Genomic DNA, 19,578 nt, shown 5'->3' on the forward strand with positions numbered 1-19,578 from the left:
CTTTTTAAAAACCCCACACCAGGGGTATTGTCTTCTCCCCCCCAGAGGCTGTTTTTCTCCCCCCCCCCCAAAAGGGGCCTGCAGGGGCCCCGATGCCCTTTTCCCCCCCCCACGCAGGGTTTTTCCAGCCAGCGCCCCCCTTACCTCATGGCGGCCGTCATTCCGATGGGAGTGATTGGCAATGGCCGGACTCCGGGGAACAGCCCTCGGCTCAGAACCCGCGCTCCGTTCTGTATCACTCCTGGCGGAACTGCAAGAGCGACAAGAAGACACCACAGGTGAGTTCAACTGTGAAGATTTCATTCTGAGTCAGAAGTTTTGGATGGAGAGAGAGAGAGAGAGGGAGAGAGAAAAAAAAGCAGTTAGTCAAAAGAACAGAGAGCAAGCAGAGGCCAAGAAAAAAAGCACAGAGACAGAGACTCACGAAGATGCCAAGAGAGTGAGCGGCAGAAAGACAGCACGCCTCAAGAAAAGACACTCGGTCAGCCAGGTGAGACCAACAGCTTATGACCAAATGATGCCTTGTTAAGAAAGCCGAGTTTGGGAAAGTGGGCTTCAGACATGATTTGCTTGCATTTACTAAATCTAAGCTCTCACCTCTAGCCAGGCCCTCGCAAGGTCTCAGGAACGCTGGCCAGGGAATGCAGGTGCCCAAGAGCATCTCCACCCATCCTGTCAGAGGCTGACAACACCTTCCTATCCTCAGCCCAACAAGGGAATAGACAGAAATAACAGCAAAGCAGATTCTACAAGGTCCTTGGCACCCAGGCACTCACAATACAGTTCACGCCCGCTGCCCGGAGCTGTCACTGGAACGCAGGGTTGAGGGCCAGGCTCTGGCTTCTGCCTCAGTCGCCCGGAGCCCACTCCGAGGGCCCCACCTGGTCCTTCCCCCAACCAAACCTCCTGGGTCCTCTTAACAGTCCACCTTCTCTGACCAACCCAGCCCAACCCAGCCCACCCTAAGCCAACCTTCTCGCCCACAGCCATCGGATCCTGTCCATTTTCCATACACATTCACAGTGGCTTCCCACCACCTGATTTTGTCTGAGGGCTTACCTAACAGGGTAACCACAGGAAATCCCCGACTCCTGACATATTTTTGACCCCCAACAGCAGATTCACCTGGTTCAAGCTAATGTTCTCACGGCACCTGTCAGCACCCTTCCACGCATCTACGGCAGGGGTCCTCAAACTACGGCCCGCAGGCCACATGCAAATACAAACATTGTATTTGTTCCCGTTTTGTTTTTTTTTTTACTTCAAAATAAGATATGTGCAGTGTGCATAGGAATTTGTTCATAGTTTTTTTTTCTGGATATTAAGTTGTTAAAGCCGATGTCATTTGTGTAGAACAAACCCTTTTTACAAAACACATACATACTTTTCACTTATTTAAGTTTTAGGTCTCTAAGAACATGCTTACATGACTATTCTAAACCTTTAGCCATGTAGGATGAATTCCACTCTTGAATATGGAGTAACATTATAGACTGATTCCTTGGGCATTCTGGAGCTTGTGCTAGTATTTCTGTCATTTGTCTTACAGGTGTGCATAAGGCTCTTTTTCTAAAATTTGTCTTTTTTTTAATTTTTAGAGGGAGAGGAAAAGAGAGAGAAAAACATTGATGTGAGAATAAAACATCATCTGCTGCCTCCTGCATGCTCCCCATCGGGGATTGAGCCTGCAACCTGGACATGTGCCCGACCAGGAATCAAACTGGCGACCTTTGGGTGCATGGGATGACGCCCAACCAGCTGAGCCACACATGCCAGCGTGCGTAAGGCTCTGGCTACTAGGTTTTACAAAAGGTGGGGAGGGAGATAAAATTAAAAGCAGTGCTGTTTCTTAACATATTTAATTGTGACATTAGGCTTGACCAGATCAAGAACTCCTACCTGCCCCTTTCTATTAGCCAGATTTCAGATAACAGATCATCTAAAGCAGGAGATGCACCGAGTATTTTCAAAGCATGAAACCGGTTATAATGTGATACTACAGCTAATTACTATAAATTGCTTAGTTGATGAGTTTTCTATAAGAAAGAGGGCTAAAATTTATATTACTTGATTTATATGATCTGATTTCAAGACTTCCTATAAAGCTACAAGGCAGTGTGGTATTGGCCTATGTCATAGGCCAATGATGTCATAGGCCCTATGATGTATATACATTGAGAACAATGCAACAAACTAGAATCCAGAACTAGACCCACATACATGTGGTGAACTGGTGTTTTTTATTTTTTAAATATGATTTTATTGATTTCAGAGAGGAAGGGAGAGGAAGAGATAGATGGAAACATCAATGATGAGAGATAATCATCGACTGGCTGCCGCCTGCACACCCCACACTGGGGATCGAGTCAACAACCTGGGCATATGCCCTGACCGGGAATCGAACCATGACCTCCTGGTTCATAGGTTGACACTTAACCTCTGAGCCAGGCTGGTCAACTAGTTTTTGACAAAAGCATCAAGACAACACCATGGGGGAAAGGAGAATTAGAACAATTGAAGAGCCTTTTGAGGAAAAAGTTAACCTGGATCTTAACCTCTTACCATACATGAAAGTTAATTAGAAATGGACCATAAACCTAAATGTAAGAACTACATCCTACAACTTCGAGAAGAAAATATAGGGGGAAATACTGAGAGTTCTCAAGGAAAGACATGCAAAACCAGAACAACTCTGGGATTTGCAGACAGAGGGAAAGGATTTCGTAATCATTTTACTGTATATTCGGATAACCAGCAACACAGTCTAATTCTGATAACACTGCCTAATACCTCCGTCCCTAGGGACCTCATCAAGAGCAGGAGTCTGATAGAACAGACCCCCCGATAAATATTTAAAGCCTGCACAGTTAGCATTCCTGACAGTAAAAATTATCCCAGTCCCATATACAGATCATAGCAATGAATACATTCCATCTTTTACAAGTACCTGGGTATGTATTGGGTGAAGGGGACACAGCGGCACCACAGTTTAAGTGGGACGGAAAGAGAATTAGAGGCAATGAAAATACACTAAGACATGAAAGAAGGAGACACCTAGCCCAAAGTAAGGGGTATCTGGGAAGACTTCCTGTAGGCAGAGGAACAACACATACAAGGCCTGGAAGTGATAAAAAGCACACTGTGCGCAGGAATGAAAAAGTCATTTTGCTAAAGCAGCCAGTTCTAGCAGGAATGTGATGCGTTTGGATTGTATCCCCCAGATCCTGTGAAAACCATTACAGCGTCCTGAGGAGGAGTGTGGTCTTACACACCGTGGCCACGAGACAGATTCTGGTGTCGGACGACCTGGGTATGCACCCCATCTGTCATTTGCTGCCTGTGTCCCTGAAAAAGCTACTTAAGATGGGGCCAAAATTTGGTCTTTATCTCACAGAGTATTTGGAGATTTAACTGAGTTAATGAAGGCACCGTTACTTAGAAAATCACACATTAGTTGTCAGCATCATCATCATCACCAACACAGTCAACACCCACAGAGCAATCCTGAAGTGACCCGTGAGCCGAAAGCCCGTTAAGAACAAAACGAGTCCTGGACAATGGCTCAGTTGGTTGGAGCGTCGTCCCGTACACCAAAGGCTGTGGGTTCAATTCCTGGTCAGTGCACCTACCTGGGTTGGGAGCCCCATCCTTGGCTGGGGCATGTATAGGAGGCAATTAATCAATGTTTCTCTCTCACATGGATGTCTCTCCCTCTCAAATCAATAAAAACGTATCTTCGGGTGGGGATAAAAATACCCACCCACAACAACAACAAAAAACAAACCCTAAAATGAAAGAGCAGCAACTGCTCTTATGTGGCTTCTGTTCCCCTGTCCATATCCTGTCACCGTGGGACAAGGCCTGGGGAGCCTGGAACGAAGAGAGACCAGATGGGAGTCACGGAGCGCGTGCTCTCGGGGACTCGGGCGTAACCACTGAATCACCTGCCAGTCAGAGAGAAAAGCAGCCCCGAGAACGGTGCCCGTGCCCAGAATCCTCTGATGCCCAACAGGAAGGGAAACTGAGGAAGTGGGTCCTCCGCTCCTCGTCTCATTGCTGCCTTCATGGATGAAGGATCCTGCATCGGCAGGCGGACACTTGAGGCAGCAGGGCCGCCACCTGAAGTCTTGCCCCACCACCAGCTCTGTGGCCTTGGGCAAGTGCCTCAACCTTTTTGAGCCTCAGTTTCCTCCCCTGTAAACATGCACAAACAAGTCTCACGGGACTGTTTTAAGGATTAAATAAGACAAGTTACATAAATGGCTTAGCTGGGAGGCTGGCCCATCCTATAAGCGCATCGTCCCAACATCCCACCTCACCTCTCTCGCATCCTCTTATCAATGATCTGTAAGGCACAGGGCCTGACCAGGTCAGGACAGGGGACATCCGTTTGGCCTCTCATGCTGTTTGTAGTCACCCCTACCTCTGCATTCACCCATTAAAACACCCTCCTGTTTAACGAACCTCATTCACTTCAAAGAGAATCTCAGGACACAGCTATCCCGCAGCATCAAAAGGCTTCCCCTCCGCTACTTCCTGAACCTCCCAAGACTCCAGGCTCCTCAGAATCCTGAGCTCGTTCTCAAATGAGCTGCAATGGATCGCTGCCTCTGCCAACCCCGGCATCGCTCAGTCCTCATCCCTGGCAGGCTCCTGGCGGAGGGATGGCGCATGTGTTCCCATTTGCTCTCTGCCTGCCAGCGACCAGCTGTGACTCGGAACTGTTCCCCATCTCTTCTCCTTTCTGTCCCCATCCCAGGTGTCAGGAACACGGCTTCGGAAGACGGATCACAAGCAGGTTAAGGTCAAGGTGTGAGAAAGGCGTCCTGAGGTCTGTTTTGATTCTGGGATCCTAAAGGAGCATGAGGCCCAATCCTCGGCCCTGTCTGCTCCTTTTACTCTGTTTCCCTCAAAGTCTATCAAAAACACATAAAGCACTTTACAGCCAGTGCACCCCGCGTGAGCTGGGTGACACCGAGGCTGCAGCTAGAGAAGATGAAATAAGAAACTGGACATTCAAAATCAACGGGAATGGCTAGCTCGGGTCTGTGGTTCTCGCAGGAAAAGACACAGGCTCCAGCACCATCCCTTTCGCTACATCGTGCGGTGTTTGCAGGTGAGAAGACACACACACCTGAGACTCTCAACCTGCTGGAACCAGGTGCCAAGGACATCAGCACCTGGGCTGATCCACCCCTTTCTCTTACGTTAACAGACTGATTTCTAACCAGCAAGAAAGCAACACTCACACCCAAAAGAGAGGACATCAAGCAGCAGCATCGGCATGTGATCATTTTGATAAAAAAAGAGTCTGTGGCACAAGACAAATTCCCTCCAAGCGGCCCCCCACCCCCCACACTTCCTCATCCCCCTGATGCTTCGCTTCCTTGGTTTTCGCAGCTTCTAAAATTAACCTGAGCTCCTGCTGCTGCCCTTGGAGGGCAGCCCTGGCAAACGCTGCCCGAGGCCACAAGCCGAGCAGCCAGGTGATCAACAGTCCTCCCTTTTCCTGAAGTCGGCGCCACCACCTGCTCACTTGGAAGGAAGGATGCTGGGAGGCGCCTGCAAGGGGAGCTGACTTCCTGGTTGTCTCTCTTCCCCGATGCCCGGTGGGTCTGGTATGTTCCCGGTTCCAGGCAGGGAGCGGAATGCACCAGCTTTGCTGTTGTGTTTATTCTCTGGACTTCCTCTCTGGGAACATTCCCACCAGGGATTAGATAAGTCTTTGAAGATGAGTAATGGTGATCTGACTCCTGGCCTCAAACAGTTCCCCGAGTGGGGTTCCAGATGACTCACAGGGCTTGTCAAGGGGATAGCCACGCCGGGGCTTAGCAGACTAGAAGCTGGAATTAGTCTACAGGGCCATTTTGGGGTGGGGGTGGGGGTGGGGTGGTTTGGATGGGTCTGACTAGAAGCATAACCCAGAGTGGAGGAGATTATGCTGCAGCAATGTTCTGCCCTGATGTTTGTGGAAGGCGAGTCCTATTGAGTGTCCTACCCAGCATGGGAGACACGGTGGCATCCTTACAGAATGTTCCCCAGGCTGCAAACTGGCAACATATGAAAAAGACAATGTCACTGCTGGTCTGCTGGTGGGAATGGCCCACTACGTAATGTTGGAGCCTGAGGTTTTAATGAGAGGCATGGCTGTCTCTTTGGAAGTGAAGCACCCGCTGCACTGAGAGGCTGAGGGACCCACAGGGAGTCCAGCCCAAGTGATGCCCGGTGCGCGGAGCTCCCCGGGGGCAGCGAGGGAATCCCCAAAGATCAAGGGTCTTGCTGACTGGGGCTCTCACCAGCTTCTCGAGTCATTTTCTTTCTCTGACCTACTCAGCTCAGATGCTGGACCGTGGCCAGTCTGCCAGCCCCGAGCTGGCTTTGCAGATGCCGAGCAAGGGCAGGATGAGAGGAAACGCTCTAAGTGGCTGCTGTCTGGTGACCCGAGGGCAGAGGCTACGAAGGGCAATGAGAAAGGGAAAGCCTTTCAGGCCGCCCAGGCCAGCCACATAGGGCTGGGAGTGACAGCGGCAGACAGACCAGGTTGGTGGCCCCATTCGCACAGGAGCATCGGACAGCTAGGAGGTGAAAACAAGAGGCTATAAATAGTGGCACATGAGGAGGCTCCATAAACAGAGCCGGGCCCAGCCCAGCCCAGCCCAGCCCGGGGAGACTGCAGGCAGGTGGTGTGCAGGCAGGAGCCTGCACTCCCTCACGTGGGCAGTGGCAGGACCCGAGGCTGGATGATGCACACATCCACATGGTGACACACGCACACACACCACGAGGCGGGCTGCCCGCACTCCAGCAGGCTGGCCGGTGGCTGCTGCCTCGGACCCGTTCTGCCAAGGAATCCCTTCTCGCTTTTTCTAGGCCTTGGGCACAGCTGGCTGGGCAGGGGACGGAGGCGTCATCGTGTTGTGTCTCTAACGCTTCTCCCTCTGGGAGGCAGGGTGCTGTCTCACGTCCCAGGTAAGAAACATTATGCAACGTAACATGAACATAAAGGGAGGCAAAGGAAGAGTGAGGCGGAGAAGAGCTACGTGAGCAGATGTGGACACACGGACACCTGTGACTGTGGGTACAGGAGGCGGAGGAGCAGCCAGCCTGGCTCCCCAGTGCACGGAGAAGACACTCAAGGCTCCAATCTCTGGAGCTTCACAGCCCACTCACACTGCTCTACCCTGACCTCCAGGGGACGCTACGGGGGTTGGGGCCAGAGGGGACGGTGTACACAGCTGGTGGCCCCACCCTCTGCCTTTACATTATTCCTCTGCTGCTCTTTCTATGGCTCCTGTGGGCATCGTGGCTCCTCCTTCCGGGACGTGGAGCCCCCGTGTGGTGTGAGGCCTTCATGACGGTGTGCTGGGCGTCTCACAGTGTTAACAGGCAGGAAAACCTTCTGAAAATGAGCCGACAGCCTCAACACATGGACGCTGAGCTTTGAAAACTCAAATTCAGCATTTCAAGGTAAACGAGGCTATGGATACCTTGAAAAAAAACAAAACTATTTACAGTTTGAGTGTTGTAGTGAAAGAGAGGGGACAAGTTCATTTAGTCATGAAAACATTAAAAGCCATTCACTTGTCAACTAATAAAAAAAGAAACCGTTTTCCTGCTCTTCCTGTGGTCAGGAACCCGACGATGGGACCAGAGGGAAGCTTCCGAGGACCCGCCAATGGCCAATCCCGCGCCTTTTCCCTCTTAACTTCATTCCTCCAGTTCGTCAAACGTATTTGTTTTAAACCAATGACCGGTGGCCGGATGCTAAAGAAGATGCTGGAATCTCACAGCTCCGAGGAAGTCAGTATGTGTCCCCCATGATGAGTTATGTGACTTGATTTTAGAAACCATTTCAGACTGTAACTTGGTTACAACGTGGTCTGTGCCCTTTCTGCAATGTCATCTGAGAATGGCGGTGTTTCGTGTTAATATTCTCCTGTAACTACACACATCGTTGAAAAACCACACTACAGGTCAACTGCCAGGTACACATTCCCTGGGCAGCGTGTCTGCTGCTCTGAGGAGTGGGCAGCCTGGCGTTTCCATCACTAACAATCCGAGCTTAGCAAAGAGAGACTGAGAATTCTGTGCCTTTAGCAGCCGGGAAGGGCAGCCCCCTGATGGAGGGACAAGTCCCTCCTGAGAAAACTGGGCTATGTATGTTGGATCTTTTTAAAAAACAGGAACAAGTGAGAAGGGATGGAATCAAACTTTCTCAGGCTGGTGGCAGGCTGTGAACAGTGCAGGGCTGGGGAGGATGCCGGGAACCCCACATCGGGGCGCTAGTAACAGAGGCAGCCTGCTGGGGTCCGAGGCTGGAGGCTTTTCTGTGGGAAGCATCACTGACTCCCAAAGTGGGGGAGTCCCTTTGCTCAGGAGGCCACGCAATCCTTCGAGAGCCAGAGCCCCAACAGAGGTGAGGGCCCGGCCATAAGAATGAGCCGGGTAGGCACCAGCTCCTGGTGTCCTGGCCGAGTCTACGCTTCACGCTGTCATCTCCACGCCTGCGCGTCTCCTCTACAGGAGGCTGCAGCGCAGCAACGTCCTGCCGACGAGCTGAGCAGACCCTGGCGGACGAGCTGGCTGTCTGCTCAGCAGGTTTCTGGCTGGGGGTGGAACGTGGGCAGAGGAACTCATCTCAAGCCAGAAGGAAGAGGGGACAGACATCTCCATGCAAGGCCCTTTTTCATCCCTTGGCAAGAAGATCTTTTTAAAACCATGGTAGTCTAGCTCCAGACGTACGGGGGAAAAAACACAAGGGGGGTGGGTAGAAAAGAAGCTCAAAGAAGGAGAGTTGTCTCAAGCCTAATATTGCTCAACGGCCAACAGAAGGTGAGGACAGGAGCTCTGCTGGGCTAATCAGCCCTGCCCTCCTGCCCTTGGCAGCCAGGAAGGCTGGTGCGGATGACGCTGGGGCGCCATGGGGTCCATTTCAAGGCTCGTCCAAGCTCCTGCATGACACCCGCCTCAGCCAGACGACCCTCTACCCTCTCTCCATCTATACGATGGTAGCCTGCTATTAATGAGATCCCAAAGGGAAGGAGTTTCTAAAAATGGGCACCGCTCAGCGGCAGGACTGCTAAGCTGGCCCCACGTAGCGTCTCCCGTAGAAACCACAGACTCGCAGGAGCGATCCCTGCAGGCGCAGAGAAGGCCTCTCCGCTGGGACTCATTACGGGGCCTGCTTCCCTTCCCCCAAGCCCGAAGCTCTGAAATTAGATGAGAACTTTGCCATCGTGGAGACACACCTAAGCCTCCATTCACACATATGCACGGCCACGTGTTCGTATGCATGTGTGTGTCATCACGCACGAAGGTCGTCTTAAAGTGATTCTGCAGGGAGGTTCTACTTGAGCATTAGTTCTCCCTATGGCCTGGTATGTAAATGAGAAGGTTAAGTTCACAAACTATGTGCTGAAGGCTATAGAAATAGCTACTCACAACCTGCTTGTATCTCAGGGGGAGTATTCAAAAGCATCATGGCACTGGCAGCATCAATGTCAGGATCTGGAAAAGTCAACCAATAAATAACATTATTTACAACGGGGCCGGTGTGTGTGCGTGGTTTTTCCCCCTGCACGTTAGTTTATGAATGCAACAGAGAAAAAAAAAAAGCCCCGAAACTTGATGAGCTAGATCCCCAAGGTGACTTTCTTCCCACTTGGATTTGAGAGGGAGAAAGGTATTCTAGAAAGAGATGTAAGGGGCAGGTTCTTATGTTTTTGAAACAGAGCATGGTCTCTCTTCTCATTTTGCTAGTTTCATGATTTGCACTGTATGTTCCTGATAACGGGGCTGACCCATGCACCCCGACAGCTTGTTCCCTGGGTGCAGGCGCAGGAGACTGGGGTGACAATAGGAAGTTCAGCCACAGGAATCTCGAATGAACTGGGGAAGCTCACAGCACCAGGAAGAGAAAGCATTACATACACCTGCATCTAGTGCGGTACACACAAGACGGCTGGTCATTTCCATTTGTCAGCAGAACCTAAGTTGCATTTTATGAGATTGTGTGTGTATGTGTGTGCGTGTACAGCAGTGGTGAAGGCATTAAAAACACGCTTAAAACATATATAAAAAAAATCCAAGTTATGATGTTGAGAGCACAATGTTTGCTCCCAGATCTATGATTGCTTTTAATATGGGACCAAAAAAAAAAAAATCCTCATCACTTCATTGCTGTAATTCTTAATAGGTTTCTGAATCCTTACTGATCCACCGGTCGACAGATGGCAGGTTATACAGAGACAGAGAAAAATATTATCCTTTTATAACTAAATTCATTTTCCTCTGAGAAACAGCAGCGCGGCTGCTATGGAAATGAAAGTCACCATGGCAACAGTAAACAACCCCCAAGAATGGTCACTGAATAGGCTGAAAAGAACATCTGCCCTAGCCCAGCGTCCCAGCTGCCCTGGGGCGAGATTCGCTAATAAGTGCGGTGGCACCGAGTGACAGAAGCCGCCGCCGCCGCCTGTGACCTGCCCAAGTAAATGAAGTGTGCAACTGAAGATGACATCAGAATGCCTGTCCTTGCAGATCGCTACCTCTGATTCCCCGAAACCCAATGATGAACGGTGGGGGGAGAGTGGGGATTGCACCTGTCAGTTTTTGTACAAATTACACACCAAAAAATTCAATTTACTACTAATGGCTCCATGGCACTTTATTTGGGGTATTATGCTAGAAAATGACTTTTTTACTGTTTAAAAAGTACATTTTTCATATTTTATAGGGGCAGTTTAATTCCAAGGGAGCAATGGGAAGCAGTAGAAAGCCCCACAAGTGATTAATAATATAGATGACGCTGGTTCCAGAAGACAATGTCTCAAAAGGAAAAAAACGACAGGAGCTTTTACTCTGCAAGCCCTTTTCTATTTTGCCTGCAGGAGGCCCGTTACTTACACTCCATGATGGAGTAAAAGTTTATTTTAATAGGTACATGGCATGAGAAACAGGTAAATTAACTTGTTTAGCAATTCCTGGGGTGAAATTCTTAAAACAGTCATGGCTCCCACTGATATTGAAATATATGTCAGTTGAAGGATGAACTGAAAAACTTAACAGTTCCACTCACTGCTCCCAGGGTTCCCGCTGCCCCGCCCTCTCGATTTCCCACAGGGCCTGTTGCCAAGATGCAGAATTTGCAGTTTTGGGGTATTGCTGGCACCTTGCAAACCTCAGGGGAGCAAGCAGCTCCCAGGAGATGCTGTGGGGGCATGACGCTTCCCCTTTCTACTCCCTCTTTTTGGAAAGGGCCCTTCCTTATCTCAGGGCTGAGAAAACACACCTGTTCGTTTTCAGCAAGGTAGGCTCTTTGCCATCTTTGAGAATGCAAGTGCCGCCGCAACCCGTGGCTGGCCTGGCCCCGTGTCCCTGTGTCCCCGTCTCCCCAGGTGACTCTTACCCGGAGTTTTCCTGAACCACCAGGAGGTTCAGAGGGGGCAGAACAAGAGAAAACACAGGTAAGGAGTCAGGGTTTATATTCTTCACTGTCACAGTGGACCTCAGGAGGGAGGTGTAAAAGGCATAATGAAATAAACGAGAAAGAAGGAAGAGAAAGAGGCCTTAAACAAAAAGAGTATGACTAACACTCCCATGAATTTCGCAGAACCTAAGGGACAACTTGAGTATTGTAGACCCACATCACATCCACCCACGACCCCACCCAAGCCAAATGAACACACAAACTAAGCAAAACGACGCTTTAGGACAAGTCCCCCAATCCTTCCTTCCATCCAGATTTGCCACACCCTTGGCCGCCACAGATAAAACCCCTGATGCTACCTCAGCACTCCTGCTGGTCTGCAGGCATTTGGGGGTAGGCCCATCACCCAGTCTTCTCAGAAGCTCATTCATGATCAATTCCCACAGCCCCACTTCTCCATCCTGACTGGGTCAATTCCAGGGGGGACAGAAGCTTTAATATGAAATGCTATGCACAGAATGGAATGGCAGGCAAGGCACGGGATGCCCAGCCTCCCAACACGTTGGCAGGTGGATTGGCAAGCATAAGAACTGCACGTGGTCTGAGAAAACATGCTTATGTATTTACACAAGTGTGTGTACACTGGCACCACAGTGGCAGCGTTCCTGGGGGACACAGTGATGCCAGCCTTGGTGTATAGCTTACTGAGTTCTGACCAATTTCACTCCAGTGTTAGCATGACCATAATGAAGACACAGAACAACGAAGAGACAGATTTCCATCACCCCAAAGTTCCCTGAGCCCCTCTGCAGTCATCCCTACCCTTGCCCTGGGCAACTGCTAGATTGGCATTGTTATTCATCCATGATGTGGTATCAGGGGTTCATTCCTTATTACTGCTATTACTGAGTGGTATTCCATTGTGTGGCTATGCTCCAATTTGTTTATCTGTCCACCTGCAGGTGGACATTTGTATTGCTTCCAGTTTGGGATTTAAAAAAGAAAAAAAGCTGCTATGAACTTTTGTACCAATCGTTTATGAACACATGTTTTCATTTCCCTTGCGTAATTGCTGGTAAGTCAATGTTTAACTTTGTAGGGCAGTGATTTTCAACCTGAGGGCCGCAGAATTTTTAAAACTTGCAATACCGGACTATTTAGGCAGGGGCACTGACCTCTTTTCCCTTAGATTGTCAAATAAAAAAAAATGACAACAGCCAACACAACAAAAGCTGTCCGGTGTGAATGCCCTGTCTTGAACCATAAATATATAGGTCACATAACAGAGTAGCATCTTATTGGGCACATAGCATAATAAAGTTGCATCTGATGGTTTAATTCTTGGAACCAGAAGTCCTTATATACAAGTACTAGAGGCCCGGTGCATGAAATTAAGGCATGGGTAGGGGGTCCCTCGGCCTGGTTGGCAATCGGGTGGTGCTGCCCGCTTCCGGGCCCCCGTTCGGTCAATTTGCATATTAGGCTTTTATTATATAGGACAGGCACCTGATTTTTAAAAAAGTCACTTTGGAGCAAAAACAGTAGGTAATTATCATCTTTTTAAAAGTAAATCAATCGAAGTTATACCTAATTTTGTCAAATTGGCAAAAAATGTATTTTTTGAGTGTGATGCAGAATTTTAGTAATTAGTTTATGTGAGCCCTGGATGAAAATGGTTGAAAATCACTGTTCTAGGGACTGACAGACTCTTTTTCCTAAGAGGCACCATGTGTGAGAGTTCCAATCGCTCCACATTTTTGTCATCAGATGAAATTTCCAATATTTTTAATTTTAGCCCTTCTCGTAGATGTGCAGTGGTATTTCACTGTGGTTTTAACTCATATTTCCCTAATGACAAAAAGGGATTTTGAGCATCCTTTCATGTATTTAGTGGTCATTTGTGTATCTTCTTTTGAGAAAGGCCTGTTCAAGTTTGTGCCCATTCTTTAAACGGAACTATTCAACTTCTTACTATTGGAAGGTCTCTTTGAATCTTGGAGATAGAAGTCCTTTGTGAGGTAGTTTTTCTCAGTCCATGTCTTGTGTATTCAGTTTCTTATTAGTGCCTTTTAATAAGCAGAAGTTTTAAATTACTATGAAGTCCAATTTGTCAATTTTTTATGTGTCCCAACTAAGAAATCTTGGCTCACTCCCAAGTTGCAGTATCTTTTACTCTGTTAGGATGTCAAATAGAATGCCATTTGGGTTCAACACCCAGATTTATAGGCAAATGAAGAAGGAAGTAACCCACCAGATCCCTGCCTTTACCCAGTGAAAACTGGCTAAGCACAGAACTGTCAGAACTGTGCAGACCAACACCAGAGGATCCCTTCTGGCTGCAGGTACGGTGGGGGACACCAGGCAACCCAAGAGAAGCTAGTCAGGCCCGTTTCTACGGGAAAAAAGCCTCAGACCACCTGACGCACCTTTATTCGGGTCACACCCTCACATCCTGTGTGTGCGCTTCGGGCCAACAACCTCCCGTCTCTCCTCTCCAAAGAGAGGCTACAAGGCTTAGTCTTATCTATTATTAAAATGCCTTAAGTTTTTTCCCTTTTTAAAAAGAGTCCTGAAAGTAGTGTGTGCTCACTGTAAAACACACACACCAGGTGGAATTAATTGAAAAATAAATGCCTTCCTCACAGACCCACTCCCAGATTCATTCTCTTTATGTATGTCCATAAACTATCTATATAGATATAGGCATTTACATATATCCATTGAAATACCAACTCACATATTCACATGCATGCTTGTGTCCATTCCTTAAAAGTGGGTTCATGGGGAAAATACTTTTCTAAAAATAACTTTTTCCTCCTATTTTTCATGAACGACATATCTTGCACCTTTTCATATTAGCATACATGATCTGAAGTTCTCCCGTGGTGACTTTTTGTGCATGGAAATATAACAACCATTCTCTTGAAGACGGCAGACTACGGGAAGGCGGAAACGGCGCTTGTAACCTGTAACCTGCTTCTCCTCTCAGATCTCGAGCCCCTACCCGCCTCCCCTACCTCCGAGGACCCAGCATGGCCCCACGCTCTCCCTCTGCGCCCTCTTTCTGAGGTCACTCCCACTGGCTGCCTTGGGTCACATGCTATTTTCCATGTACACACTCTGGGTCTCCCTGAAAGCCTCTCAATCCTCTGCGGCCAGGACAGACGAGAGGTGGTTTGCACCTTAGACAGCAGGGATGTTCCAACAGAGGCACATCCCAGTGGCAGGATGCTTTAGACCAGTGGTTCTCAACCTTCTGGCCCTTTAAACACAGTTCCTCATGTTGTGACCCAACCATAAAATTATTTTCGTTGCTACCTCATAACTGTAATGTTGCTACTGTTATGAATTGTAATATAAACATCTGATAGGCAGGATGGTCTTAGGCGACCCCTGTGAAAGGGTCGTTCGACCGCCAAAGGGGTCGCGACCCACAGGTTGAGAACCGCTGCTTTAGACTGAGGACACCTGTTAGAGATCGGGGAGCTGCTGGGGGTAGAGAATACTTCTGCTTTGGAGGCACCACAGCTGCTGAAGGATAAGAGGTCCGGGTCTAGATCTGGGGGAGGGGGACGGCTGTATAGTATTTCCCCTGGGTTTAAAGAGTCGTTCCCCCCAGATGGGTCAATCCAGTTTATCAGCAGAAGTAAAGAGATTTTGGCCAAGAACTCTTTTAAGGAATAAAGATCCACTTGGCAGGAGTATCCTTCCTGTTGCATCTCTGGGGGACGGGGGTGAGGCAGAGGGGTGCAGGGGAATGAAGAAGCACAAATCTCTGTATCTGTGGAGTGGAGAAGGTGTCTCCCAACAGGCCCTAATTCAGCGTCCTAATACAGGAGCCTCCACCATCACCACTGGGTGGTTCAGTACACCACCAGCACTCATTCCTTCGCGGACGCTTCACAAAGTCACGGCCATCCTCAAAACGCAGCCAGTCTCAAATACCATTCAAACCATCCCTCCTTTCTCCTGCCTCAGTAACAAGTGTTACTTCTCCCCTGGGCCAGTTCCCAGTGGCCCATTTCAATTTTCATCTTTAATGAAAATTCATCTTTAACGCAGTTGTCTTACTGCATCGCCTCTTCCCTGCAGTGCGAGACCGACAGACGGTCACGTGTCGTACAGATGTTTCCAAATCCTTTTTTCTTGAAGGTACAGACACAATTATATTATGCTCCAGTGAGAGAAATGGGCAAGGGAGTTCCTAAAACCAATGGCTTAGCTTTGTGGATTTAAAATACCATTGCTCTTCATGTCTCCAAAATGTGGAGAGGGTGTCTTCTGGGCACAGGAGGACACCTTTGCTCTGTGGGTTTGATGGGAAAATGCTAGGCCAGGCTTGAGGATTCTCGGGCTCAGGCTCTGGGTCTGCTCCTATGTAACACATGATTTTCATTTGGGGTCTGAGTTCATTGTTTGAAAATGGTTGTGGGTCAACATCCCTCCCTCCAAATGAAGCAAAATAAAATGGCAGTGGGCGAATGCAGCCTTGGGAGGGGCCAGGTTGGTTTTTCATCTCATTCCACTCGGTTCCTGGTTTGGCCTGTATTGTCCCGACTCCCTCCTCCCTTTCTGGCTCGTGGCTGCCAGAACTAGTGACGCCAGGAGTACCCACCGCGTGGGGCATCTACTCCAACCCCTTGGGGGCGGGGGGCAGCTAACCCTCTTAGTAAGGCTGGAAGAATATCCTTGTATCCCTGGAAAGACATGCCCTGTCATTCTGGGCATCAGCAGGGTCTATGTCAGAGCGCTCCACCCAGCAGGCACAGCTATTTTGTGGGTTTCCTGTCTGTGTTCACACCCCTTCCTCCAGGGTCTGGCACCAGAGGGCAGTGACTACTGAGACCGTCCCCTGTAACAAACGCGGACCAGGGAGGACGACTGAAGCCCCCGGCTCAATCCTCACTGCTGGAAAAATGTGAGCACCATCCCTCACATCTCTGACCTGGAGACACTTTTGACCTCATGAGTGGGTGGGAGGGAGAGCGTGCCCCTGGCATCCAATGGGTAGAGCCCATAGGTGCTGCTCCACTTTCTAGAGCAGTGATGGCGAACCTATGACACGTGTGTCAGAGGTGACACGCGAACTCATTTTTTTGGTTGATTTTTCTTTGTTAAATGGCATTTAAATATATAAAATAAATATCAAAAATATAAATCTTTGTTTTACTATATCTCTGACCTGGAGACACTTTTGACTTCATGAGTGGGTGGGAGGGAGAGCGTGCCCCTGGCATCTAGTGGGTAGAGCCCACAGGTGCTGCCCCACTTTCTAGAGTCTCCAGGCTAGCCCCCCCCGCAACAAAGAATTTCCTAAAATATGAACAGAGCTGAGGTCAAGAACTCTTTACTGAGCTTACATAAACATGCGCTGTGGTCAGGAAAAGCAGTTCTTCGAACCAAATGATCCCAAGAAGAATACACAGAAATTAACAAATAGGTACATTTTGTTGTTGACATTTTTCTTTTCCTTTTGGCAAAATCTCTAGGTGCAGGTTAAAAGAGAGGACACATTATATTTGTGGCTTTGAAACTACTGAAGTAGGAGTCGTAAACTTTGGCTGCTGTTACAATCAATCAAGATCCCTACCCTGGCTGCCTGTGATGGGGAATTCTGGCAGCGGGGCAGGCGAGCGCTGTCAGATCTTCCCAGGTCACTCGCCACTTCCCTTCTGGCCGAAGGTAGTTAAGGTGGCATTCACCATCGCTATGAACATCTGAGGGGTTCTCACAGCCAGACGGGGGACAGAGTGATACCGCTGAGCCCAGTGGACAATCTTCGAGATTGATGGGATTTTAGGGAATAAAAGCCTCACCCAAAGATTGACTCCAAGTTGTGACTTCCAAAATCGTCTTTGTGACGGGAGTTGGGGTTAGAGAAGAGCTGCCCTTCTCCTCCCCAAAACTGACTTTCAAGAAAAACTCCAAACTCCTCCTGCTTTGGAGAAATGAGGCGAGTTACAATGAACTATTAAGTAAGTTGTTTGTTGCTACCAAAGATCATCTAAATCAACAGGGGGAGGAGGGGGGAAACGGGGGCGTGGTGTGTGATCTATACATGCATTTTAGGACTTATTTGGCTCCCATCCATTCGCCTTCAGAGACTCAAACAGTGACTGGCGAACCCTAAACGAGGGATGTGTGCTGGTCTGAGGAGCAGGGTCACCACCAACTCTGCAAATCAGAAGGCATTCATCCCAGTCAGCTCCACCATCGAGCAGCTCTCTTGCTCGTGTAAACTGCCATTTATTACCCCCAACTCCATTTCCCCTTTCATGCAGAATGGGCTGAGGAAAAGGTTCTGGAAGATACACAGCTCAGAGTGCACCCTGGGCTGGGAGTCAGACGCTAAGGGGTTGCCTTTGCTCTATGTCTCAGACACCCCCTATCTCCAAGTGATGTTAGGGTGGCTGAGCTGGGGGTCCCCCCAAGGACTCCAACTCTATGAGTCCACCAGTCCCTGCTGCTTCCCTGCTGGAGAAATAAAAGAAAGCTGACCCTGGCCAGTGGCTCAGCTGGTTGGAGCACTGTCCCCTACACCAAAAGGTTGAGGGTTCAATTCCTGGTCAGGGCACATAGCTAGCTTGCGGGTTGGATCCCCAGTTGAGGTGTGTGTGTGGAGGCAATTGATCATGTTTCTCTCTCATCAATAAAAAGCACAGCCTCGGGTGAGGATTATAAAAGAAAGAAAGCTCATTGACACTCTCCAAGCAGATGCTCCCAACTTCTGTCTCCTTCGGGCAACAAGGAACGCTTTAACTTCGCTATCTTCAGAGTTCCTTCATTCTGTCTCATTTGCTTCGGCAAAGGGGTCTGCATTTCATCACCTACTTTTTCAAATCTGTGCTCCCAAGGAACCCAACCCCTCGAGTCCTTTCCCGAGCTGCATTAGGGCCCATCCCCCTCCTCTCAGCCAAGGCACGCTCACCTGCCCACACCTCTGTTACCTGGCTCTCGCCATTTTCCTAATGACAATGACCTGTCCAACTGCCTGGGCGCAATCAGGAAGGAGCCATGTGGACTGACACTGAGAATGCAAAAGGGTCTCGAATCCTAGAACTTGGAGACTGGGGCTAAGGTGACAGGAGACCCAGAGCAGGTAATGGTTTGCAGCCATTGCTTAGGAAGGGAAGGCATTCTGAGTTGGCTCTGTCTGGCTCGTGAAGCTGTGCTTGCAGCTGCTGCCTGCAGTGGCTAAAAAATAATTCTTTTTAACTTCTTGCAGGTGCCTGAGAAACTGTACATTCCTCAGAATATCTTCCCCTTTGCACCTCATTCAGCTGTAAATTTACTTACTGCATTCTCCATTTTTGTCTCTTTGGGACACTTGGGAGATTCTGTAAAGGGGATTCCGACACTGGGAGGAAGGAGTGGAGGGAATAAACGCTGGAGACTTCTAGACTCTGCTTGCTCCTGGCTTCTTCAACCATTGATGCATCAACTAAGGCCACCACCCACCCAGTTGGGAGCAGGAAGCTGGCCCTGGGTGTGAGGTGTTCTCTTGGGGCAGGAACAGGAATGGGGATGCCCAGGGGAGCCCTGAGAGCTGGAGTGCCTGGCCACACCGCTGTCTCGAAGGAAGGATATGCCAAGTCCAGAAGCCAGAGACGTCGGATAGAGGAGCTCAAGGCCACTGGTCCAGAGCACCAGACGGCTGGGCCCACAGCTGGTGGGACGTGCTGGGGGACCTCCAGGACACCTACTAGTATCTTTAGTCTATCCTTTCCCTGTCCACACTGTTAGCGTTTTCCACAACGATCACTTCTCCCCTCCACTGGGAGATCAGCTCCTCTGGCCTAGTCCCCACCCGGGAAGCCGCTCCCTCCTCTAGCAAAGAGGCCAGGGCAGCTGGCCACCCCTGCAGACTCCCCCGCTCCAGCTGTCCTCAGGGTGGCCCGGCCCCACCAGCCAATGCAATCCTCATGGGTGCTGACAATTGAATATTTCCATTTGCTCGGCATCTTCAATTAGCTCTGTCTTCAGCTGGGTAGACGTGCAAAGCCTCTTTTCCAGAAGCGAAGATTCCATCCCGGAGTGACACGGGCAGGTGTGTCAGGGAGGGAGAGTCAACATCGCTCAGAGCCTTGACACCAGCGCTCCCAGGAACCAATCGGCTGCCTGCCGGCTCCCTAGGGTCTTCCCTCCGCGCA

General features: G+C 49.4%; 1 protein-coding gene across 10 annotated transcripts in view; it reads right to left on the reverse strand.

Annotated features, from left to right (window-relative positions):
- Positions 1-19,578, reverse strand: part of FOXN3 (forkhead box N3) — a 359,245-nt gene that overhangs the window by 19,749 nt on the left and 319,918 nt on the right. For 7 of the 10 annotated variants that reach the window (XM_023765120.1, XM_006101670.3, XM_023765122.1 and 4 more), the window contains exons 5-6: positions 9,442-9,507; positions 145-250 (exon numbers count right to left, since the gene is read on the reverse strand). In XM_023765120.1, coding sequence (XP_023620888.1) covers positions 145-250; positions 9,442-9,507 — 172 coding nt within the window. The remainder of the gene's footprint in view (positions 1-144; positions 251-9,441; positions 9,508-19,578) is intronic. The other 3 variants (XM_023765124.1, XM_006101672.3, XM_006101671.3) reach the window with 2 other exon arrangements.

Source organism: Myotis lucifugus, unplaced genomic scaffold (assembly GCF_000147115.1).
Source record: "Myotis lucifugus unplaced genomic scaffold, Myoluc2.0 scaffold_377, whole genome shotgun sequence".
In the NCBI taxonomy this organism is placed as follows: Eukaryota; Metazoa; Chordata; class Mammalia; order Chiroptera; family Vespertilionidae; genus Myotis; species Myotis lucifugus.